Source organism: Pan troglodytes, chromosome 13 (genome assembly GCF_028858775.2).
Source record: "Pan troglodytes isolate AG18354 chromosome 13, NHGRI_mPanTro3-v2.0_pri, whole genome shotgun sequence".
NCBI classification, from domain to species: Eukaryota; Metazoa; Chordata; class Mammalia; order Primates; family Hominidae; genus Pan; species Pan troglodytes.
Window position 1 is genome coordinate 132728405 of NC_072411.2, and position 25659 is coordinate 132754063.

Sequence of the window (25659 nt, forward strand, 5' to 3'; positions counted from 1 at the left end):
ACAACCTCACCAGCATTTGTTATTTTCTTGACTTTTTAATAATAGCCACTCTGAGTAGTGTGAGATGGTATCTCACTGTGGTTCTGATTTGCATTTATCTGATGATTAGTGATGTTGGACATTTTTTTCATGTTTGTTGACCACTTGTATGTCTTCTTTTGAGAAGTGTCTGTTCATGTCCTTTGCCCATTTTTTAATTGGATTTTTTTTGTTTTTTGCTTGTTGATTTGTTTAAGTTCCTTGTAGATTCTGGATATCAGACCTTCGTTATATGCACAGTTTGCAAAAATTTTCTCCCATTCTGAAGGCTGTCTGTTTACTCTTTTGGTAATTTCTTTTGTTATACAGAAGCTATTTAGTTTAACTGGGTCCCACTTGTCAATTTTTGTTTGAGTTGCAATTGCTTTTGGAGACCTAGCTATAAATTCTTTGCCAAAGCCTATGTCAGGAAGGGTATTTCCTAGGTTTATTCTAGGATTTTTATAGTTTTAGGTCTTACATTTAAATCTTTAATCCATCTTGAGTTAATTTTTGTATAGGATGAGAAGTATGGGTCCGGTTTCATTTTTCTTCGTATGTCTAGCCAGTTATTCCAGCATCGTTTATTGAATAGACAGTCCATTTCCCATTGCTTATTTTTGTTGATTTTGTTGAAGATCAGATGGTTGTAGGTGAGCAGGTTTGTTTCTGAGTTCTCTGTTCTGTTCCACTGGTCTATGTGTCTGTTTTTGTACCAGTACCATGCCATTTTGATTACTGTAGCCTTATAGTATAGTTAGAAGTCGGGCAATGTGATGCCTCTAGCTTTGTTCTTTTTGCTTACAATTGCTTTGGCTATTCAGGCTCTTTTATGGTTCCAACTGAGTTTTAGAATAGATTTTTCTAATTCCATGAAAAATGACGCTTTTATTTTGATAAGGATGGTGTTAAATCTATAAATTGATTTAAACAGTATAGTCATTCCAACTGTATTGATTCTTCCAATCCATGAGCATGGAATAATTTTCTATTTATTTGTGCTATCTCTGATTTCTTTCAGCAGTGTTTTGTAGTTCTTGTAGACATCTTTCACCTCCTTGGCTGGATGAATTCCTAGGGATCTCATTTTCTTTGTGGCTATTGTAAATGGGACTGTGTTCTTCATCTGATTCCCAGCTAGAACATTTTTAGTGTATAAAGATGCTACTGATTTTTATGCATCGATTTTGTATTCTGAAACTTTACTAAATTTGTTTGTCAGTTCCAGGAGCATTTTTTTCTACACCTTTCATAAGATAAAACCTGAATGCCTTTTAAAGTAGCCATTTATTTTTTTCAAAATGCTCATGTTGCTTTATTCTGTCTTCATCTTGCTTTTTATTCTGATTTGAAAATAGATGTTCTTGTGAACATTGGTGTCTATCTTTCCAGAATTTTACTATGCATGTATTAACACGTTTTGGAATATAGTTTTATTTATTTAAATGAGTAACTCTGTACACACTTGTCCTTTCTTGCTTTTTAAACTAATATACCTGGACAATAAAAACGTTTTAAATTGAAATATAAAAAGTCTTATTTCAGAGCTGCTTTAATGTGCATTGTTTTCATTTTTAGTGTCGTCAGGAATTTTTCATTTATTATCGGTCATTTCTTTTTCTTCTTCATAGAACTCTTTGTCAGAGAATGCTCTCAGTGTTTCTTTGTTTTGTTCTGTTGTGTTTTTGTTTATTTTTGATGGAGTCTTGCACTGTTGCTCAGGCTGGAGCACAGTGGTGTGATCTCGGCTTACTGCAAGCTCCGCCTCCCAGGTTCACACCATTCTCCTGCCTCAGCCTCCCGAGTAGCTGGGATTACAGGTACCCGCCACCACACCCGGCTAATTTTTTGTACTTTTAGTAGAGTCGGTGTTTCACCGTGTTAGCCAGGATGGTCTCGATCTCCTGACCTTGTGATCTGCCTGCCTCGGCCTCCCAAAGTGCTGGGATTACAGGCTTGAGCTACCGCGCCCGGCCCTCTCAGTGTTTTAAGTCATGGTGTTTTTCTTATTATTCTGAATGAATATAGAACTCTTAAATATTATATATATTAAATCTTGGTCATATACGTTGCTAGTATTTTGTCCATTTGTTGTTTTTCTTTTAGATTTGTTAAGGGAATCTTTTGTCCTAGAGAAGTTTTAAATTTTTATGTAGTCAAATTTGTCAGCCTTTTTCTGACTGGTTCTTGGGTTCCATATCATATTTACAACAGCTATTTCTTCCTCAATATTTTAAAAATATTGTTCTATATTTGATTCTAGAAGTTTGATATAACTGATCATTTTTAATGTTTACATATGTAATCTACACGGGGTTTGCCTTTCTGTGTAAGTGAGGTGGGAATTTTAAAAATATTCTCCACACTATGGCATGGTGATTTGAATCACCACTTTGATTACACACTGCCTTTACCTGTCTATATTCTATGTTCTTCTTTTGTAATTGAAGGCACTACAGAAAAGAAAGAAGAGCTCAGAGGTAGAACCATCCTGATGCTTCATTGGGGTGAATTTTAGAATGAGCTCAAGAAGATCTCTCCCAACTCCTTCCCAAGTCCATTGAAAGCTCTGATCAGAAATGCATTGAACTGGCTAGGCATCATGGCTTATGCCTATAATCCCAGTTTCTCAGGAGGCTGAGGCAGGAGTATCGCTTGAACCCGGGAGGCAGAGGTTGCAGTGAGCTGAGACTGCACCACTGCACCCCAGCCTGGGTGACAGAACAAGACCCTATTTCAAAAAAAAAATTAAAAAAAAATAAAAAGCATTGAATTTGAAGGTTAATTTGGGAAGAACAGAGACTTTTACTCTTTTATTCATGTCTTATGTAATGTTCTTCCACGAAAAATTTTTTTTGTACAATTCTGGCATTTTTAAAAAGTTTTATACATTGTATAAATTTATGTGTTGCTATGAATATCTTTTTTCTATTACATAATAACTGGAGTGAATTTAAATGAGACAAGACTCTCAAAATCTTTATTTAAAAGGAAATCTGTAGTCAATTTATTACCTACTTGCATATGAGAGAATCAGAATGCCACTGAGTTAATATAAAATTTTACAAGCATTTATAAGTTTAGGGATCCAGATGTCACTTAAAATATTATGGCCAGGCCCAAAAATTATCAAATAAAACCATCGATCAGAATGACAGGTTTCTTTGGAAACTGGTTTCATGAGAAGTGGCAGTAATTTTCTATTTTGTGGGATTATTACAAAACCTCTTCAAATAGCTCTCCTAAGGACAAGTTTATGTTAACATAGAACAGAACAAATCAGTAACGGTTATGAAAAGACACACTTCCATATTTTGCAAGAGAGTAAGACTGATCTTCTTTTGAAATTTCTCAATTTAACACTTTGTCAAATCAGATTCTTTATGTTAGTGTTGTGGTGCAGAATGTTCTCTCTCCTTCCACAACTATGGGTCGAGGGGCCTTTCCTTTCATCTCCTTCAGCAATTTCTTTTGTTAGTTATGAAGACTTACATTTTTAAAATCTGGTCTGTGGAATTCATTAGTTAGCCTTACAAGAAATGTAAGCCCGTGGAGCTCAATGTTACTGGGAAAAATAGAGGTGCCTGAAATGAATTTCACCTAAAAACAGTGAAATAGGATGCGTATAGATTTTTTTTTTCTTTTGAGATGGAGTCCAGCTCTGTCACCCAGGCCAGAGTGCAGTGGTGCGATCTCGGCTCACTGCAACCTCTGCCTCCCGGATTCAAGCAATTCTCCTGTCTCAGCCTCCTGAGTAGCTAGGACTACATGTGCCCACCACCATGCCTGGCTAATTTTTGTATTTTTAGTAGAGATGAGGTTTCACCATATTGGTTAGGCAGGTTTTGAACTCCTGACCTCAGGTGATCCACCCGCCTTGGCTTCCCAAAGTGCTGGGATTACAGGCGCGAGCCACCGTGCCCGGCCTAGGATGCATATAGATTTTTCAACTACAGCTCTCCCATTCTCCATTCTGAATGAGCTCCAGATCCCATATCATTTTATTTTCAGATTTCCTTTCTGTCTCGTCTTCACCTAAATACATAACGTGAAGTTAGTTCAGTATTTAGGTGAAGATGCTGATGGTGTCTTTCTTTTAACGCTACATCTTGTGTAATATTTTATAGGCATTGCTACTGTTTATAGGCTAATTATTATTCCCAGCATCATTAAAATACTTTCTGCATTTTATTTTCTTTTATCTCAAAATACTGATGGCCTTTCTTTATACCACTTCCATTTGCCAGGCCTCATCCTATGGACCTCATCACGCTTCCCTTTGTATTGTTCTACTTGTCTATTTCACACTCCCAACCCTCCCACAACTTTTCTTTCCTTGTAAATTAGACCACAGCTGTACTAAAGACTCAGTCTTCCTTCAGGGTACCTGTTTTGGGTTAGGACGTACAAACAGTCTTCAAAACTGTCCATCACTATTGGAGTAAAATAGGAAATCCAGTGAAATGGAAGAAACAGCCAGATTTAAAGCGATCCCCCAACCAATAGTGTAGAAGGCTTCAGCACAGATGCCAAGATTTTGAGAGATTTTGGCCAAGCCCATGCTCACAGTGAAGATGGTGCAATGTTTTTGGTGGGAGATGAAGTCACCATAGCTCAGTCTATAGGACATGGCAAGACAATTCACAGTGACTCCCAGTTCCACAGGATAAGGCAGTGTGCTCAGAGCCTGCAATAGTCTTTCTAGAGCATGATTTGGGCATCTTGACCAATGAAGGACAGGATTCATGGCTTACTCTCTGACTTTTTGTCAGGCCTCTCCTCAAATGCTGACTTATGAGAAGTTCTTCCTGGCTCTTCTACATAAAATAACACATCCTCCTCCCACACACACTTCTAGCCCCATTTACCACTCCCTGAAGTTCTTATTCTGGTTTACTTTTCCACAAAACACTCTGCCATCTTCTGTGTTTATTTCTTCATTGCTGTCTCCCCACTAGACCATAAGCTCTACGCCAGCAAGGACTTTGTTATATTCACAACTGTATCCTCAGCATCTAGGATAGTGGGTTGATTCACAGTAAGTGCCCGATTAATAGTTATTGGATGAGTAATTTGCATGAATTAATTAATTCTACCAGCTTGTGAAAATTTAATCCAAATATATGATTGTACAAAATATGTACTTAAAGCAAGCAAAGAAAAAACATTAAAAATAAAAGGATGGTTAAAGAAATGTCAAGACCTATAAATTAGAAGATCAGGGATTTTTCATTGCTTGCTCTTTGTCATAAGTAATCACATGGTAATCAATATTGTCAGCTAATTCAGGTTCTCTGTGGATCTCATTTATGGGGGCCAGTCTGCTTCTAGACTACATGTTCTCAGTAGGCAGCCGGGCTTCTCCCTAGGAGGACTGTACAGATTGGTCTGGCTTCACAGATGAGGTAGGGGGTAGACAGCAGGTGTGCAGAGCAATGCTGGAAGGGGAGGCAAATCTCCTGCCAGGAGCCTGAGGTCTGAGGCCTGAAAAGATCTGTTTCCAGAAAGCTGGTTCCTCCAGTCAAAGAGATCGAGCTGGTGTGGCTTGTCTGAGAATGGCCTTCAGTGATCACCTGCTCATGGCCTTTCTGACTGGAAGTTGTGGCTGCCCTTTGCCTCTTAACACCTGGCAAGTATTGGCATGACTGTGATCAAGTGAGTGAACTGGGAGAAGGTGGTCTCCTTTGGGCCATGTGGATGGATGCATTCTCTTCTCTTGTCTTCTGGAACACCCCAATCTCCTACTGGCTAATATAGCTCCTTCCTGGTCATTTGCTGGTGATGTTGGTGGTAGTGTGGATAGTGGTAGTATTGGTGGTGGTATTGGTGGTGGTGGTGGTGGTGGTGGTGGTGGTCCCTTCGTGGCTTCCTGATGTCTACATATTGGAGTGCCCCACGGATTGGACCTGTGTGCTTTCTTTGTCTCTATACTCTCTCCCTAGGAATTGCATCCAGTCCTGTTCTTTAAATTTTATCAATATGTGAATGACTACCAATTATATTTCTTTTCTTCTCTCTCTCCTCAACTGCGAAGTCATAAATTCAACTTCTTACTCCAAACTTCTACCTGAAGTCTAACAGGTGTCTTAAATCTGATGTGTCAAGCACATTTCTTGATTCTCATTCCCAAACTTGTCATCCTCATCAGTAATCCTCATCTCAGTAAATGGCACTACATTTACTAAGTTTGAGCCAAAAATGTAGAAGGTGTGCTTGATTTCCCTCTATGCTAACCCCTCGCACTCTCTCTATCATCAAGTTCCAAGACTATATATCAGATTTGTCCATTCTTTATCTCCCCTGCCACTGCCCCGGCCCAAGCCCTATTATCTTGCATGTGGAATACCGCAGAGTCCTCCTAAATGGTCTCTCTGCTTTCATTCTTGCCCACTAGAACCTATTCTCCATTCAGCAGTTGGCCACCCAACTGCTATATCCTTTCAGTGGTTTTCAGTCGAACCTAGAAAAGTTTCCAGTTGAACCTAGAAAAAAAAAAGTCTAAACTTCTTACTGTGCCTATGAAGCATTACGCAGGCTGCCCCTGATCAGCTCTTAAACCTCATCCTTTATGATACCCCCTCACTTGCTACTCTGGCCTTCCTTGAATGAACCAAGTAGTGTTCAGCCTCAAAACCCTTGCACTTCGTGTTGACTCTATATAAGATGCTTTTACCTGGTAGGAATGGTTTCTTCTTATTCATGTTTCAGCTCAAGTGTCTCCTCCATGGAGAGGCCTTGCCTGATCTCCATTTCTTTTTTTTTTTTTTTATACTTTAAGTTTTAGGGTACATGTGCACATTGTGCACGTTAGTTACATATGTATACATGTGCCATGTGTGTGCGTTTCTTAAAAACTCCCCCAGCCTCTTTGATATCACCTTTTGACCTGTCTTTTCACTTGATTGTAAGTTTTTGATGTACAGAATATTTTATCCTTGTGTAATTGGTCTATCATTTATAATTATGTTTTTTAATCTTGTTTAAGAAATCTTGGCCTAATCTCAGGTTACCAAGATATTTTAATACTTTTCTTACTTTATTGAACATCTTGACCAATAAAGTCAGATCCAGTGAATAAATACTCTTGCTTCCATTCCTAAGATGGGCAGCCTGAGGATCATTCATTATGGTTCTTCAGAGAGTCCCCAGCAAGAGTGAGGCTCAGTTGACCACACTGGTGACCAGCCCAATTGGCTTCCCTTCTCATCCTTTCCCTCTTCCTGGTTCCTCACTCCTAATCCTTGTAATCACTTGAAAAATAAACCTACTGAAAACAAAACCCTATCTCAAGATTTGCTTTTGGGAATATTAGGTGGAGACATTCTTATTTGTTTTCTCATTTGGATATTTAATTCTTTTGGAATTGATTTTTTTTTTAGTGTGGCATAATGTAAGGGTCTAATTTTTACCAACCTGGATAACCATTTGTCCTAGCTTCTCCACTGATGTGTAATGTCACACATAACATGCATCAAGCTGCCATTTACATATATATATACATATAGGGTTTGTTTCTGGGCTTTCTAGTCTGATCCATTGCCCTATCTATTCTGCATCAATACATATCACACTCTAGTAAATACTATAATTTTATAACGTATTAATATCAGGTAGGGTAAGTTCTCTCAACTTTTTTCTCTTTCAAAATTGTCTTGGCGATTACAGCCATTTTATCATTCTTATAACTTTTAATATCATTTTGTCAACCCTTGAAAACCCTGTTGAATTTTTATTGAAATTGCATAGAATAAATGTGGAGAGAACTGACGTCTCTAAAATATTGACCGTTTCTATTCACGAACATAGAGATATCTCACTATTTATTCTTTCCTTTTTAGACCCTTTATTCATTTATTCAGCAAATCCTTATTTCCAATGCTGCTCAATAGGGATAAAGAAGTGAGAAAAATCTCATCGAGCTTACATTCTACTTAGGGTATATAGACAGTACACAAATAAGTACATAATATTTCAGATAGTGACAATGTCATAAAGAAAAATAAAGAATAATGGAGGTGTACAGTGACAGAAATGTGCCATTTTATGTAGGGTGTCCAAGGAGAGCCTTGCTAACAAGCTGCATGTAACTCAAAATCTAAATGCAGTGAGGTACTAAGCCATGGAGCTGAGGCAGAGAAAACCTCAGTTGCAAAGACCTGAGAGAGGACTATACATGGTCCTTTAGGCAACGGCAAGGGAGACCACTGGCTGGAGAGGTAGAGAGGGGTTGGGCGGGAAGTGGTTTCTCAGAGGTATATAGAACTTATAGGCCATGGCAAAGACTTTGGATTCTTAAGTAAAAGAAGACATCAGAGAGTTTTGAGCTGGGGACTATAATCTGAATTATGTTTTGAGGACATCCTCTGGATTCTACATGGATAATAGACTTTAGGAGGGCAAGGATGGGGCAGGAGTAAGGAGGCTATTGCAATGGTCTCGGAAGGGTGACGGTGAATTGGACTAAGTTGGTAGCAGTGGAAGCGTTCAAAAGTGGGTAGATTCTGAAAATGCAGATATGTGTGGGTATGTATTCATATACACATATACAGTCAATTCTCATTATTCCTGATAGTTATATTCTATAAAGTCACCATGAACATAGACTTAGCAAATATTGGACCATTGCTTCTAGTAGAAATACAGAATAAGGTTTTTCGAAGCCTCTGATCATATTTTCCTCAACTGATCAATACATAACCTTGTTTTATATGTGTTTCTGTATAAAGACACCTTATGTAATATCACATTGATTTATTACTATTGAACTCATATCCAACAGCACTATATCTCATGCCTGAACAAAGCTCATCTAACACATGTACTTTCTGTCCCACGTCACAGCCTTCTTGTACTTAGGAACACTAGACAACTCTTCAGCATTACACTTGGGTGCCACTTTATATAGTGAAATTACCAAAAAAAGCACAAAAACGCACACAAAAAAGTGGCACTAAATAGACCACAAACGGACTCTTGTTTACAGTGTGAACGCTGAAACAAGAAGGCAAAGCATCACCTTGTTTGACCTCAGCTAAGAGCATGCATAGGTGACTCAAATAATTTGCCACACTGCATGTCTGCAAATGACCAGGGAAGTGCCATGAGTATTGATTGGAGGGTTCACATAAATTTGAACTAATAGACAAATTTGCAGATTTGGAATCTGTGAATAATGAAGATTGTGTGTCAATTAGCTTTACTCAACTTTTTAAAAATCTATTGGTACTTTTAGTGGGATTGTGTTAAATTTATAAATAAACATAGGGAGAACTCCCATCTTTATGATGCTAGACTGCCTCTCCAAGAACACGCCATGATGATCGATTTGTTCAAGGGTCCTCTGTGCCCTCAGTGGAACTTTTACATTTATTTCCTGCATGTGGGTGGGTGATGCAGACTTTCTTTACACTTAGTCTGAGCTTTGGTGGCAGTGTGCTTTCGTTGTTATTATAAATGAGGTCTTCCCTTGCATTATATCTTTTAACTGGTTTTTACTCCCATATAGGAAAGCTACTCATTTCTATATCTTAATTTTGAAACTTACTAAATTTTCCTATTATGATAGTATATTTTTAATTGCTTGCCTTGGGTTTTCCAGGTATATAATCATATAATCTGCTTTACTTTTTTGTGCTTGTTCTAACTTTTCCGAGGCATATGTTTAATTCAATTGGTGTCTTTTTTTCCCACTGGTTCATTATTTAAGGCTATTTATTGGTTTGGTTTGGTTGTTTTTGGAGATAGGGATCCTGGTCTGTCACTCAGGCTGGAGTGCAGTGGTGTAATCATACGTCACTACAGCCTTGAACTCCTCAGCTTAAGTGATCTTCCTGCTTCAGCCTCCCAAGTAGCTGGGATACAGGCACATGGCACCAGGTCCCAATATTTTATTTTATTTTATTTTATTATTTATTTTATTTTAGAGATGGGGTATCACTATGTTGCCTAGGCTGGTCTTGAACTCCTGGTCTCAAATGATACACCCATCTTAGCCTCCCAAGTAGCTGGGATAACAGGCATGAGCTACCACACCCAGCTAAGACTTTTCCCCTCCCTTTGGGCACTGTATTAACAGTCTTCCATAGCTTCTCATAGGCAATGTTTTTTATTATTGTCATTTGCTAAATATCCTGCAATTTGGATTTGCATTTCCTCTTTGACTCAGTTATTTAAGAGAGGGTGGGGAAAATGTGTATACTCTATTTTCTGACTATGGAGTTCAACATGTATCAATCATATTGATCCTGTTAAACAAATCATTTGGGTTTTCCATCCTTTTCTGTTTTCTACACTGATCTCTCATGGGCTAAAAGAAACAAAAATAAAGTCTTCTATTAATAGTGTGTTTCTACCCATTTCTTATTGCATCTCCTATAATTTCTACTTTCTTAAAACTTTTTGGCCTGAATTACATGGTCCCTGATATCTTTTATTGATGTATACTGAATATATCTTTGCCTATATATTTATTTTCAATGTTTTATATGGTTTTTAAATGAGTCTTTTATACATGATAAAATGTTGGGTTTTACTTTGTAATTCAGTCTCTCAAAATTTCTTTTTTAAATAAGTGAGTTAAGCCCATTTACTTTCATTGATAGACCCAAGACGTTTGATCTTGTTTTAGTCACATTGGTTTATATTATATATTCTAGGGATTTGGATTTTTTAAAAGTCAACACTCTGCATTCTGTCTTCTATGCATTTTATGTGCATGTGTATACTTCTGATACTAAGGAAGATTTGCATTTTTCTTCTAGTGGTTACAACTAGCTAGTGGCTACCTAGCTGAGACTATCTGTATTAGTCCATTCTCACACTGTTATAAAGAACTACCTGAGACTGGGTAATTTATTTTAAAAAAAGAGGTTTAATTGACTCACAGTTCCACATGGCTGGGAGGCCTCAGGAAACTTTACAATTACAGCGGAAGGTGAAGGGGAAGCAAGCACATCTTACCATGGCAACCCAGGAGAGAGGGTGAGCTAAGGGGAAGTGCCACATTTTTTTTTTATGTTCTGGGATACATGTGCAGAATGTGCAGGTTTGTTACATAGGTATACATGTGTCATGGTGGTTTGCTGTACTTATTGACCCATCCTCTAGATTCACTCCCCTCACCTTCCACCCCACAACAGGCCCTATGTGTTCCCCTCCCTGTGTCCATGTGTTCTCATTGCTCAACTCCCACTTATGAGTGAGAACATACAGTGTTTGGTTTTCTGTTGCTGGGTCAGTTTGCTGAGGATGATTGCTTCCAGCTTCATCCATGTCCCTGCAAAGCACATGATCTCATTCCTTTTTAAGGCTGCATAGTAGTCCATGGTGTAGATGTACCACATTTTCTTTATCCAGTCTATCATTGTTGGGCGTCTGGTTTGGATCCATGACTATGCTATTGCAAATAGTGCTGCAATAAACATAGACGTGTGCATGTGTCTTTATAGTAGAATGACTTATATTCCTTTGGGTATATACCCAGTAATGGGATTGCTAGGTCAAATGGTATTTCTGGTTCCAGATCCTTGAGGAATCACCATACTGTCTTCCACAATGGTTGAACTAATTTACATTCCCACCAACAGTGTAAAAGTGTTCCTATTTATTCACAGCCTCACCAGCATCTGTTGTTTCTTGACTTTTTAATAATTGCCATTCTGACTGGTGTGAGATGGTAACTCACTGTGGTTTTGATTTGCGTTTCTCTAATGTTCAGTGATGTTGAGCTTGTTTTCATGTTCATTGGCCACATAAATGTCTTCTTTTGAGAAGTGTCTGTTCATATCCTTTGTCCACTTTTTGATGGTTTTGTTTTTTCTTGTAAATTTGTTAAAGTTCCTTATAAATTCTGGATATTAGACCTTTGTCAGATGGATAGATTGCAAAAATTTTCTTACATTCTGTAGGTTGCCTGTTCATTCTGATGATAGTTTCTATTGCTGTGCAGAAGCTCTCTAGTTTAATTAGATCCCATTTGTCAATTGTTGCTTTTGTTGCAATTGCTTTTGGCGTTTTTGTCATGAAGTCTTTGCCCATGCCTGTGTCCTCAGTGTTTTGCCTGTGTTTTCTTCCAGGGTTTTTATGGCTTTGGGTTATACATTTTAAGTCTTTAATCCATCCTGAGTTAATTTTTGTGTAAGGCATAAGCAAGGGGTCCAGTTTCAGTTTTCTGCATATGGCTAGCCAGTTTTCCCAACACCATTTATCAAATAGGAGATCCCTTCCCCATTACTTGTCTTTGTCAGGTTTGTCAAAGATCAGATGGTTGTAGATGTGCGGTGTTATTTCTGAGGTCTCTGTTCTGTTCCATTGGTCTATATGTCTGTTTTGGTACCAGTACCATGGGGGTGTTTTGGTTACTGTAGCCTTGTAGTATAATTTGACGTCAATTATACTACAAACCTGGAGGCTGATGCCTCCAGGTTTGTTCTTTTTGCTTAGGATTGTCTTGACTGTATGGGGTCTTCTTTGATTCCAAATGAAATTTAAAGTAGTTTTTTCCAATTCTGTGAAGAATGTCAATGGTAGTTTGATGGGAATGGCATTGAATCTATAAATTACTTTGGGCAGTATGGCCATTTTCATGATATTGATTCTTCCTAGCCATAAGGTTGGAATGTTTTTTCGTTTATTCATGTCTTCTTTTATTTCCTTGAGCAGTGGTTTGTAATTGTCCTTGAAGAGGTCCTTCACATCCCTTGTTAGTTGTATTCCTAGGTATTTTATTATCTTTGTAGTGATTGTGAATGGGAGTTCATTCATGATTTGGCTCTCTGCTGGCCTACTGATGGTGTAAAGGAATGCTTGTGATTTTTGCACATTGATTTTGTATCCTGAGATTTTTCTGACATTCCTTATCAATTTAAGGAGTTTTGGGGCTCAGATAATGGGGTTTTCTAAATATAAAATCATGTCATCCGCAAGTACAGACAATCTGACTTCCCCTCTCCCTATTTGAATACTCTTTATTTCTTTCTCTTGCCTGATTGCCCTGGCCAGAACTTCCAATACTATGTTGAACGGGAGTGGTGAGAGAGGGCATCCTTGTCTTGGGCCAGTTTTCAAAGGGAATGCTTCCAGCTTTTGCCCATTCAGTATGATATTGGCTGTGGGTTTGTCATAAATAGCTCTTATTATTTGAAGGTATGTCTCATCAATACCTAGTTTATTGAGAGTTTTTTTGTTTGTTTGTTTGGGTTTTTTTGTTCTTGTTGTTATTGTTTTTTGAGACGGAGTCTCACTCTGTTGCCCAGGCTGGAGTGCAGTGGTGTGATCTCGGCTCACTGCAAGCTCCGCCTCCCAGGTTCACACCATTCTCCTACCTCAGCCTCCCAAGTAGCTGGGACTACAGGCACCCGCCACCATGCCTGGCTAATTTTTTGTATTTTTAATAGAGACAGGGTTTCACCATTTCAGCCAGGATGGTCTCAATCTCCTGACCTCATGATCCACGCACCTTGGCCTCCCAAAGTGCTGGATTACAGGCGTGAGCCATCGTGCCCAGTCAAGAGTTTTTAACATGAAGGGATGCTGAATTTTTTCGAAGACCTTTTCTGCATCTATTGAGATAATCATGTAGTTTTTGTCTTTGGTTCTGTTTATGTGATGGATTACATTTATTGATCTACATATGTTGAACTAGCCTTGCACCCCAGGGATGAAGCCTACTTGATCATGATGGATATGTTTTTTAATGTGCTGCTGGATTCAGTTTGACAGTATTTTATTGAGAATTCTTGCATCAATGTTCATCAGGGATATTGGCCTGAAGTTTCCTTTTTTTTATTGTGTCTCTCCCAGGTTTTGGTATCAGGATGATGCTGGCTTCATAAAATAAGTTAGAGAGGAGTCACTCCTTTTCAATTGTTTGTAATAGTTTCAGAAGGAAAGGTACCAGCTACTCTTTGTACCTCTGGTAGAATTCAGCTGTGAATCAGTCTGGTCCTGGGCTTTATTTTGTTGGTGGGCTGTTAATTACTGCCTCAATTTCAGAACTTGTTATTGGTTTATTCAGGGATTTGACTTCTTCCTGGTTTAGTCTTGGGAGGGTGTATGTTTCCAGGAATTTATCCATTTCTTCTAGATTTTCTAGTTTATTTGTGTAGAGGTGTTTATAGTAGTCTCTGATGGTAGTTTGTATTTCTGTGGGGTCAGTGGTGATATCCCCTTTATCTTTTTTTATTGTGTCCATTTGATTCTTCTCTCTTTTCTTCTTTATTAGTCTATCTAGCAGTCTATCTATTTTGTTAATTTTTTCAAATAACCAGATCCTGGTTTTTTGGAGAGTTTTTCATATCTCTATCTCCTTCAATTCTGCTCTGATCTTAGTTATTTCTTGTCTTCTGCTAGCTTTTGGATTAGTTTGCTCTTGTCTCTCTGGCTCTTTTAATTGTGATATTAGGGTATAGATTTTAGATCTTTCTAGATTTCTGCTGTGGGCATTTAGTGCTATAAATTTCCCTCTTAATACTGCTTTAGCTGTGTCCCAGAGATTTTGGTACGTTGTCTTTTTGTTCTCATTGGTTTCAAAGAACTTCTTGATTTCTGCCTTAATTTCATTATTTACCCAGGAGTCATTCAGGAGCAGGTTGTTCAATTTCCATGTAATTGTGTGGTTTTGAGTGAGTTTCTTAATCCTGAGTTCTAATTTGTTTGTGCTGTGGTCTGAGGGACTATTTGTTATGATTTCAGTTCTTTGCATTTGCTGAGGAGTATTTTACTTCCAATTATGTGGTCAATTTTAGAATAAGTACCATGTGACACTGAAAAGAACATATATTCTGTTGATTTGGGGCGGAGAGATCTGTAGATGTCTATTAGGTCCACTTGATCCACAGCTGAGTTCAAGTCCTGAATATCCTTGTTAATTTTCTGTCTCATTGATCTGTCTAATATTGACAGTGGGGTGTTAAAATCTCCCACAATTATTATGTGGGAGTCTAAGGACTTGTTTTATGAATCTGGGTGCTCCTGTATTGGGTGCATATATATTTAGAATAGTTAGCTCTTCTTGTTGAATTTTTCCCTTTACCATTATGTAATGCCCTTCTTTGTCTTTTTTGATCTTTGTTGGTTTAAAGTCTGTTTTGTCAGAGACTAGGATTGCAACCTCTGCTTTTTTTTTTTTTTTTTTTGCTTTCCATTTGCTTGGTAAATTTTCCTCCATTCCCTTATTTTGAGCCTATGCATGTCTTTGTAGGTGAGATGGGTCTCCTGAATACAGCACACCAATGGGTCTTGACTCTATCCAGTTTGCCAGTCTGTCTTTTAATTGGGGCGTTTAGCCCATTTACATTTAAGGTTAGTATTGTTATGTGTGAATTTGATCTTGTCATCAAGATGCTATCTGGTTATTTTGCACACTAGTTGATGCAGTTTTTTCATAATGTCACTGGTCTTTATTTTTTAGGGTGTTTTTGCAGTGGCTGGTACTGGCTTTTTCTTTATTTTAGTGCTTCTTTCAGGAGCTCTTGCAAGGCAGGCCTAGTAGTAACAAAATCCCTCAGCATTTGCTTGTCTGAAAAGGATTTTATTTCCCCTTCACTTGTGGACCTTAGTTTGGCTGGATATGAAATTCTGTATTGAAAATTTTTTTTTAAGAATGTTGAATATTGGCACCCAATCTCTTCTGGCTTGTAGAGTTTCTGTTGAGAGGTCTGCTGTTAGTCTGATGGGCTTCCCTTTGTAGGTGACCTGGCCTTTCTCTCTGGTCTTTCCTTCATTTGGACCTTAGAGAATCTGATGATTATGTGTCTTGGGATTGATCTTCTCGTGGAGTATCTAGATGGTGTTCTCTGTATTTCTTGAATTTGCATGTTGGCCTGCCTTGCTAGGTTGGGGAAGTTCTCCTGGATAATATCCTGAAGTATGTTTTCCATCTTGTTTCCATTCTTCTCATCTCTTTCAGGTACTCCAATCAGTCATAGGTTTGGTCTTTTTACAAAGTCCCATATTTCTTGGAGGCTTTATTCAATGAAGCTCATTGACTGTCCCTTGGTGTAGGAGGTGTGCTTTGGGGGTGGGGTGAAACCCAGTTGTCTGGGCTGCACGGATTCCTCAGAACTACCAGGAGGAAAGGCTAAGTCTGCTGGTTCATGGAGACTGCGGCCTTTCTGCTATGGGCTCAGGCCCAAGGACATCTGGGTTCTGTCCCTGAGCCTCTGGCTGGAGTTATTGGAGTTCCTGCAGGGAAGCCCCACCCAGTGAGGAAGGATGAGTCAGGGTCAGGCCTGAAGAGGCACTCTGGCTGTAGTAGGCCACAGCCAGTGTGTTGGGCTGTGAGGGACACATCTTGGGACCAAGCCATCCAGCCTCCCTGGCTCCAGCAGAGGAGAAGCATGGCCTGGAGCTATAGAGATGGATGCCACCCTTCCCCTGCCCAGAGAACTTAGAGTGTTAGGCAGTTGTGAGTCCCAGTGCTGGCTGCTGAAGTGCCACATTTTTAAACCACCAGATCTTGTGAGAACTCACTATCATGAGACCAGCAAAGGGAAAATCTGCCCCCGTGATCCAAATCACCTTCCACCAGGCCCCTCCCCCAACACACAAGGATTACAATTCAACATGAGATTTGGGTGGGGACACGGAGCCAAACCATATCACGATACTTTCAGCCTTCCTTACAGTTCGCTCTGACCATGTCATTAGGTTCTAGCCAATGGCATATAAGCAGAAGATATGTGAGCCACCTCTGAGTCTTTTCCTTGAAATAAATGAATGGGTAAGCAGCCCACACTCATTTCCTATTTTTTCAGTGGTTAGGAGTGTATACTTCCAATTTAAAGAAGGTTTGCATTTTTGTTCTAGTGATTACTTTTAGGATTACCTTTATATGATTCCTTTGGTGCTCTATTTTAGACAGTATCCTTTAGTTTCCCACCCAGAAGATTTATAAAATCAGCCTGTGTGCCATTCCATTGTCCAGTCTTTTTCCTCTCCCATCCAATTTTAGGCTGTGCCATTACCGTGTTTACCTTTCAGCCATTAACCTTGCTTTACATCTACTCTTGGATTTGTCAACACAATACCTTTGGATTCCTACCTATAAAATAAACAAAGAACTTGCCCTACAGCCTATTTTTGCTCTCTCCTCCCTGTTTTTTGTTTGTTTGTTTGGTTTGGTTTGGTTTGGTTAGAGACAGGGTCTCACTCTGTCACCCAGGCTAGAGGGCAGTGGTGCAATATTAGCTGCAACCTCTAACTCCTGGGCTCCAGTGATCCTCTTACCTCAGCCTCAAGAGTAGTTAGGACTACAGGTGTGCACCAACATAGCTTGCTAATTTTTCAAATTTTTTGTAGAGTTGAGGTCTTGCTGGGTTGCCCCAGCTGGTCTCAAACTCCTGGCTTCAAGCGATCTTTCCACCTATGCTTCCCAAAGTGCTGGGATTACAGGCATGAGCCACTGCACCTAACCCTTCTCATATTTTTTGTTATTATACTATTTCTATATTGTCAGAGCATATGCATTTCATATTCTCATCTGTCACCCTACTGCTCACTTTTATTTTTGTCCTTTTGCCAGAATTTTTCAGTTCTACCTTAGTTTGCTGAAGTATATCTTCTAGTAATTTTCACAATAAGGACTCAGAAACTACATTCCAAGAATTTTTCTGTTCAAAATTATGTGTTTGTGTTATTTATACCTGAAAAATAGTTTGCTCATTCTTTGTTTCTAGAAATATCGTATAGGTTTTTCTCCACTCTCCCATGGCATTAAATGTTGCTGTGGAAAATTCTGTGGCCAATAAGTCTCCCTTGAAAATAACATTTTGCCTACACCACCCATTCAATTCTTTATTTATCTTTAAAGTCCAGTAAATTTGTTGGAAATATATCTCAGTGTTGGCTGTTTTGGGTCAATTTCTCTGTCACAGGGTGAAGAGATAGGTACTTTTGATGTATACATTTCAATTTATATTATAATTCCACAGACTTTTTTCATCAAGTATTTATTCTATTATTTTGATTTTCTTCTTTGGGAACTCCAATAATTTGTTCACTTACATTGATTATTTTCTAATTTTTATTTTATGTTATTTTATTTGAAACAATGTCTTACTCTGTCACCCAGGCTGGAGTGCAGTGGAGCCATCTCAGCTCACTGCAACCTCCACCTCCCAGGTTCAAGTGATTCTCCTGCCTCAACCTCCCAAGTAGCTGGGACTACAGGCATGTGCCACCATGCCAGCTAATTTTTTTATTTTTAGGAGAGATGGGGTTTTGCCATGTTGGCCAGGCTGGTCTCAAACTCCTGAGCTCAGGTGATCCACCTGCCTCGGCCTCCCAAAGTGCTAAGATTACAGGGGTGAGCCACTGCAACCAGCTTATTTTCTAATTTGTTTAATCATTCTTAAAGTTTCTTGTTTCCTTTACCTATTTCTGTAATCTATGTTCTTCACTTTAATTTCTGAAATGTCTAATCCCCTTTATTTGCCTTCTAAATTTGTCTTCATTTCTCTGATTTTTTTTTCTACTTATTTCTTAAGTTCTGGCTGTTATAAACACAATTACAGCTTTAGCTCTTCAAAGTATGCCTCTGAATTCCACCAAGTGTACTTTACTGGTAATTTCTTTCTTTTTTTATTTCTTTTTTTTGAGACGGAGTCTTGCTCCGTGGCCCAGACTGAAAGTGCAGTGGTGTCATCACAGCTCACTGCAATCTCCTTCCAGGTTCAAGCAATTGTCCTGCCTCAGACTCCCAAGTAGCTGGGACTACAGGTACATGGCACCACTCCAGGCTAATTTTTGTAATAGGATTTTGCCATGTTGATCAGGCTGGTCTCAAACTCCTGGCCTACAAGTGATTCACCCACCTTGGCCTCCCAAAGAGCTGGGATTCCAGGCACGAGCCACTGTGCCCGGCCATCACTGGTGATTTCTTAGACCTACTATTGCTTGACCCTCTTGGTACTCTTCTGCTGCTGCTGTCACCTTCTGCTTGATTTCAGCTACTTTAAAAACTTTCTTTATTGTGAATGATAAGACCACATATGGATATGTACAAGCATAGTGTAAATGATTGGCACTGTGTAAAAACAGGTTGCTTTGTGGTTATTGGTTTCTGTGTGACAACAATCAAGATGGGATGTTGGTAGCCGAGGACTTAGCCCCACAAAAGTAGAAGGAAAACAAAATTAAATACTTGTAAACTATTGACATATAAAGTGTGTAAATCTTTGTTTATAGTTCTAAAGGATTATTTTCTTTCTTTTCTGTTTGCAGGAAAAAAGAGAAGGCATAGATCTAAAGTAAATGGTCTCCAAAGAGGTAAGAAGAAATGTGGGGATTTACTCCTTTGAACTCGCTGTGGTCCTGTTCTTCCTGCCAGACCCCATCTTTGCTGCAGCCTCAGAATCTCCTATGGGCCATGGTAGCTTCAGACCTCATGGATTCTTTAGAGTACCAGCTAAGTCATTGTAACAAACAGATCCCAAAATACAGTGGCTTAAACCAAATAATCTAAGAGCCCAGAAGTAGTAGGCAGTCTGCCTTCCTTAACATGAGGTTTCCAACTGTGGGTCCACAAGGGCTGAGCTGGTTGACATTGTCTCCCAACCAGTGGGAATGAAAAAAAAATTGACAAAAGAACCAGCCATTTATTTATTTTAATAGAAAGACTCAAAAGTCTTCTGCCCACATCCCATTGGCCAAAACTTGGTCACACAGCCAGAGCTAGCTGCAAAGCGAGGCTGAGAAATGTAACGCTGGCCGGGCAGTCCTTGGTTCAGCTGTAAGTCTATTCTTATGGAAGAAGGAATGATTATGGGTGACAAATAGCAATATGCCTACTTGCCCTTTATGTTTGCCTCCAAAGTCACTGATTCCCTTAAATGTGGAGGAAAACTCAGACTCTCCATTTATTCAGATCCAGCCTTTTTGTCACCTGAGACTCTTTGGCAAGGACAGGAGCTGGAATCTGAGACGCATTACAGAGATATGTGGGCAGAGACATGCCAGCCTTGATTAGGAAATGAGGGAACAGGAGGAAGTGTTAGAAAGGTGTGTTGTAACTAATACAGTCCAGGACAGAACATGGAGAAACAGACAGAGAGAACTTGAATCAATTACGTGGAAGCCAGAGTACTGGTGCCACATCAGATCTAAGCCTGAGAAACACGCGGTTATTTTATTTATTTATTTTTTTCTTTTTTGAGATGGAGTCTTGCTCTGTCACCCAGGCTGGAGTACAGTGCTACGATCTCAGCTCACTGCAACCTCTGCCTCCCAGGTTCAAGCAATTCTGCCTCAGCCTCCCGAGTAGCTGGGATTACAGGCGCATACCATCATGCCAGGCTAATTTTTGTATTTTTAGTAAAGACAGGGTTTCGCCATGTTGGCCAGGCTGGTCTTGAACTCCTGATCTCAGGTGATCCACCTGCCTCGCTCTCCCAAAATGCTGGGATTACAGGCAGTGAACCAAACTCAATCAGAGCATATGCCACACTGTGAAGATAAAAAAGATGTGACAGTCCATTCTCTTCATCAGATCTTGTGAATTTTATGCTTACTGCATTCCTCCTTTTCTTCCTCTTCTTTGTCTCTCTTTTATTTCCTTCCATCTCCCATCCTACTTATGCTTCTCTTGCATGCTTTATTTCTTTATTTATTTTTACATCTTGTAAAATACTTCTGGCAAGTTGATATGGCACTATAGAGATAGTAGCACTTTTTCCTCTAGAGCTAAAGCATATTTGGATATATTTTTTCCCATTACTTCTGATTATTTGTCTGTCCCTCATATACATAGATCTATATGTTTATGTAAATGATATATTTTCAAGTATAAGTAACTGTAAATATAACTTTACTATAAATAAGTATATACATATAATATTTCTAGCATCCCTATCATTTTTATTTCTATACCTATCTGTCATCTTGGTTATATTCCAGTTTGTACTTACCCAGGTCTAAGATGTTTTTTCATTCCTGTTTCTACTGGTTTCTATGGAAGCCTCTCTACCTTAACTATTTTATTAAAATACTTGGATTTGTTAAGTCTAAGCAGAAATCACATTTATTCCTTCTACTTCCTTTTCAAACCCGTTCTCTCAAATAGTTCTTTTCTTGCCAATGGATGAAGTCTTAGGTAAGCCCTAGAGCTATGCTAGTCCCTTTTAGCGGTAATATCTCATTTAATATTAAAAAGCGTGAGCTGATATAATATTAAAACTGGAAATTATGTGGTAGGGAAGCTGGGTGAAGTCAGCATTTACTTTCATCCACACTTCCTCTCCAACTCCACTCAGTGTCTATTGCTTTCAGCTAATTTGGGTCTAGGAGGAGGAGGAGAAGGAAGTGGACAGGAGCAGGAATGGTCCTCATACTATATAGGTTGGTGCAAAAGTAACTGTGGGTTTTGCCTTTAAAAAAAAAAGGGAATAGCAAAAACTGCAATTACTTTTGCACCATCCTTATAGATTTTGGTGTCTCCTAGATATGGTGGATGCATGAGCCATATTCATTTGTGAGTTCTTCAGAGACACTCAACTTAGAGAGAACCTCTCAACCGAAGTTCCCCTAATTCAGGAACTTCAACTGGCTGCTTACCAATTCCCTCAGTCTCCCAGCTCTGGGAGGTCCACACTACACTCCTGCTGGGGTCAACTCATCCATCCAAGTGATTCTCCCAGACAGAATATCTCTCAAGAAGAACTAAGTGAGTTCCTCCTTTCCCTAGGGAGACCTATAGGAATTATGACTCTTCATACCCTCTCAACATTCTAGGATTGAGTCTATAAATGTCTCTGCCTTCCTCAAACTCCTGAAGGTGAAGATCAGTTACCTTGAAGCTGAAGTCTTCTCAGTTGCCTTAAGGAGGGAGGAGCACTTTACTCAACTTCTATAACATGGTGTTAACCTTTAGTATTTGGGTAGGAAATCCAAGAATAGCCACACTACTTCCTGTGGGATATTTGAGCAAGACAATTTGCAAAGAATAATTACAAAGGAAGTCCCAAGAGCTCTATAGTATTAGCAGATCTTAAGCCTCAAATCTTCTAGTGAGTAGAGCTCAAGTAAACGGAACTAAACTACTTGTATACCTCTAATTTGTTTGTCCTCAATGGACTTTGATGAAAGGCGACTACAACAGGACCAAAGACATAGATGAACAGAAAAAGAGTCTTTGTTTGTCTAAGATATTTATGGTTGGACAAGTTCAAATTGTGGCCAGGCCATATAAAGAAAGAAAGGAAAGAAAAATGCAGGGAGATGGTGTGGGGAGGGAAAGAGGGAAGGAGGGAAGGAGGAAAGGATGAAGGGAAGGAGGGGAGGGGAGGGGAGGAGAGGAGAGGAGAGGAGAAGGGAAGGGAAGGGAAGGGAAGGGAAGGGAAGGGAAGGGAAGGGAAGGGAAGGGAAGGATAGGATCAGCACCTTTAAACATGGCACTCATGAGATGCTCCTGCACATACCTCACTATCTTTCTACCTACCCCCATCACCTGCTGAATCTAACAGCATATTCCTGAAATAGTGTTTTAATCAACCCTTTGTTAGTCCTAACCCTAAGGCTTTCTGGGACTTGAATCTCTATACAAATTCCCCTTGGACAATAATCTCTTGGTTAGTTTCTTAGATCCTAATTTTTTGGCCAAACCTATGTGAATAAGGTCTTTGGTCATTTTCACTGTATTTTCAGCCTCAAAGCCTTCATTGAGGGCTAAGATGGTGGCTAGTGTCTCACCATCATAATGAGCAGGACAATCCAAATTCTTGCATTGCTGCCATTGATTTCTGCCTACAACCAGAGGAAATCTGCAATGCTTCACTTCATTTTGCAATATCTGTATACTGAAATTTCTTCATTGGTCATAGGGGTAGTAAGAGTCTCTATCTCATAAATGAATTAGTAGATGTAAATATCTTGTGTTAGTGTCTAGCACATAATAAGCACTTAAGTCTTAGCCCTCATTATTATTATTCTTACAGTATTCTTTGGGATATAAATGAAACTGTCGTAAATTCTTTTTAAAATTAATGTTGGGGGGAGGCAAATGAATTTGGATTAATGTCACGGTAAAGGAAAGAAAATCTAGGATGAACCCAGGTTAACCATCAAAGGCTTGGTAATTGCAAGGCTGTGTGTTACATACTTTTCTTTGTGTGTTAGGCTCTGGAAAAGTTATAGCTAAATAAAATTTTTGAAAGCACTATTATATATAATGTGAGTTTTTTACACCATCCATATTTATATTTTCCTATTTTCTTAGGGAGAAAGAAAGACAGACCTAGAAAACATTTAACTCTGAATAACAAAGTCCAAAAGAAAAGATGGCAACAAAGAGGTAAAAAAAAAAATACATTTTAAATAAATAACGTCTAAATTCTCATGCTCTTAGTAAGAAACATTTTTTTCCTAAATGCTTTATGTAGCTGTACTTACTGTTGAGAAATATATCAGATTTAGTCAAGTTCCAAAATATGTCAGGGAAAAAAAGATGATAACACCACAAACAAGTAGCTAGGTGATGAATCTGCAACCATACCCCAGGGCCCAGGAGCTGCTTGCAGTGCTTCCTCTGCTGAACTGATAACTTTCAAGGCTGGAAATAGTTGTTGGCATAAAAACAAAAACAAAACAAACAAAACCTATGTAATTCACAAGTGATGTAGCTGTCCCTCCTCTTGCCCATCACCACGTGGTAATTGTGTGGACTTGGGTCTGCCCCAAGTAAATTACAGTTTACTCATCTGTAAAGTGAAATTAAGTCAGTTAGACTAGACTGGCTGCCTTCCAAGGCCAATACCAGCTTCCCATGTGGCTTCTCATTCCATGGATCTCCTACAGGACTCGGTAAAAACCATGGACAGCCCCCTCTCCTGCATCATCAGCACAGAGCTCTTGTAGACTGTGCCTCTTCCCCAGTGTCACTGGCTGGAAGGGTTGGAACAGCAGCTCAGCATCCTCAAGTTCATTTTAAGACCTTTACACCTGTTTCTACTAAGTCAGCTCTTCAGTCCCCACCTCCACCACATAGAGGCTCTGAAATGCAAAGCCTCCTCCCTGTACAATTTGCAGATGATGCTGGAACTCTGATGAGCTGTTCTTTCAGCCAGGAGAAAGGTGCATGAAGGAGGAGGCAAGCAGAGAAGACAGACATCATCTCCTGCCAGGCTGCCCTGTTGTTATCCTGCTCAAATTTACAGACAAATTTGTCATCTAAAAGAGTTTTAACACCTAAAACTCTTTCTCTGGCCACATAACTTCATATAGACTCACTCTCTCTCTCTCTCTCTCTCTATATATATATATTTACATGTATCTATATATAAAAATATATATCTAGATTTATATATTTATATATATTTAAAATATATATATCTAGATATATATCTAGATATAAATATATATAATTATATATATAAATTATATATAAATATATATAGATATATATTTTTATATAAATATATATCTAGATTATTTATATATATATTTATATATAAATATATATCTAGATATATTATTTTATATATAGATACATATAAATATATATATATATATTTCCTTTGGCTATGAATTCCCCCACTAGAATGGCAGAAGCAGTGTATGCAACTGCCTCTCCATAGTTGGTGGTGGCAAACCTGCTTGGGAATTAAGACACTGGATGGTCCTTCTAGAAGACACACAACTCACTGCTGTTCCCTCAGTGAGAGTATCTCTTAAAAACACCCAGTACAGCTCCCATCCACAAGGCCTGCACCAGACCATGGGAATCGTGCTTCTTCATTATTCCCCTGCTGGCTCCCAGCTCAGCCCTCTGGCACCCTTGACCACGCTAGCCATGACCTTCACCTTTACGCTTCTCAGAGGTGAGTCTGAGAGTCTCTCATTCCCTGACATTCCCAGGGACAGAGGTCCATCTCCTGCTTAGATGTCTTTAAACCTCATTTGGCTTGAGAGAAGGTATCTGACAATTCTCTCCAGAGAAATGTGGCCTCTCTCATAAGGCCTGGAGGTGGGGAAGGCTGATGCTGGCAGAACCAGGCTCCCAATCCCCTACCATGTTCTTTGCAGATAGACTGGCATCTTGCCTTAGGATATAGGAGTACTGGGCTCCTATTGTGGCATTCTTGGATGTTGAGGCTTCTGCTAATATTCTGAGATAACCAAAGAGTCGCCTAAACATGGTGATATACTCTTTTGCCAAGAATGATTAGTCCCTGCTATGAAAAAATATATATTTTAAAATAACTTTTAATTTTTTCTGACCATATTATTATTTTACATGGTTAATGTAGAATTAAAACTGGTAGACCCAAGAACAGTTAAATCCTACTTTGTCCAGGCATTTGACTGCCCGGATATACAATTGTAGTGAGGTGCTGGAGCCAGCGAACACACAAAGAACCACTGGAAAGCACAGTTCTGCGGCACTTTATTACACATGATCTGCTCCTCAGCCCCGATGTCTCCAGGCCAAGAGCTGGGAAGCAGCGCAATGAGCTTCTGGTGTTTTGCCCTGAAGTTGTTTGCCCTCAATAGGTTTTGATTGAAAGGAAATCCCTGCAGTCCAAGAAGGATTTAAACAGAGATAAACTGAGCAAGAGAATATACATTGACCAATAATGGCTAGGGCTGAACAGACCCAGGTTATGGCCAGAGCTGGATCTCCAGTTTGACCACTTTATGAGAAAGAAGAAA

The 25659-nt window shown here is 39.1% G+C and overlaps 1 protein-coding gene across 40 annotated transcripts in view; it reads left to right on the forward strand.

Moving 5' to 3' along the window:
- SP100 (SP100 nuclear antigen) overlaps positions 1-25659 on the forward strand; it is a 129287-nt gene that overhangs the window by 58710 nt on the left and 44918 nt on the right. For 25 of the 40 annotated variants that reach the window (XM_009444521.5, XM_054679498.2, XM_054679500.2 and 22 more), the window contains 2 exons: positions 19240-19284; positions 23228-23302. In XM_009444521.5, coding sequence (XP_009442796.2) covers positions 19240-19284; positions 23228-23302 — 120 coding nt within the window. The remainder of the gene's footprint in view (positions 1-19239; positions 19285-23227; positions 23303-25659) is intronic. The other 15 variants (XM_063791681.1, XM_063791692.1, XM_063791697.1 and 12 more) reach the window with 1 other exon arrangement.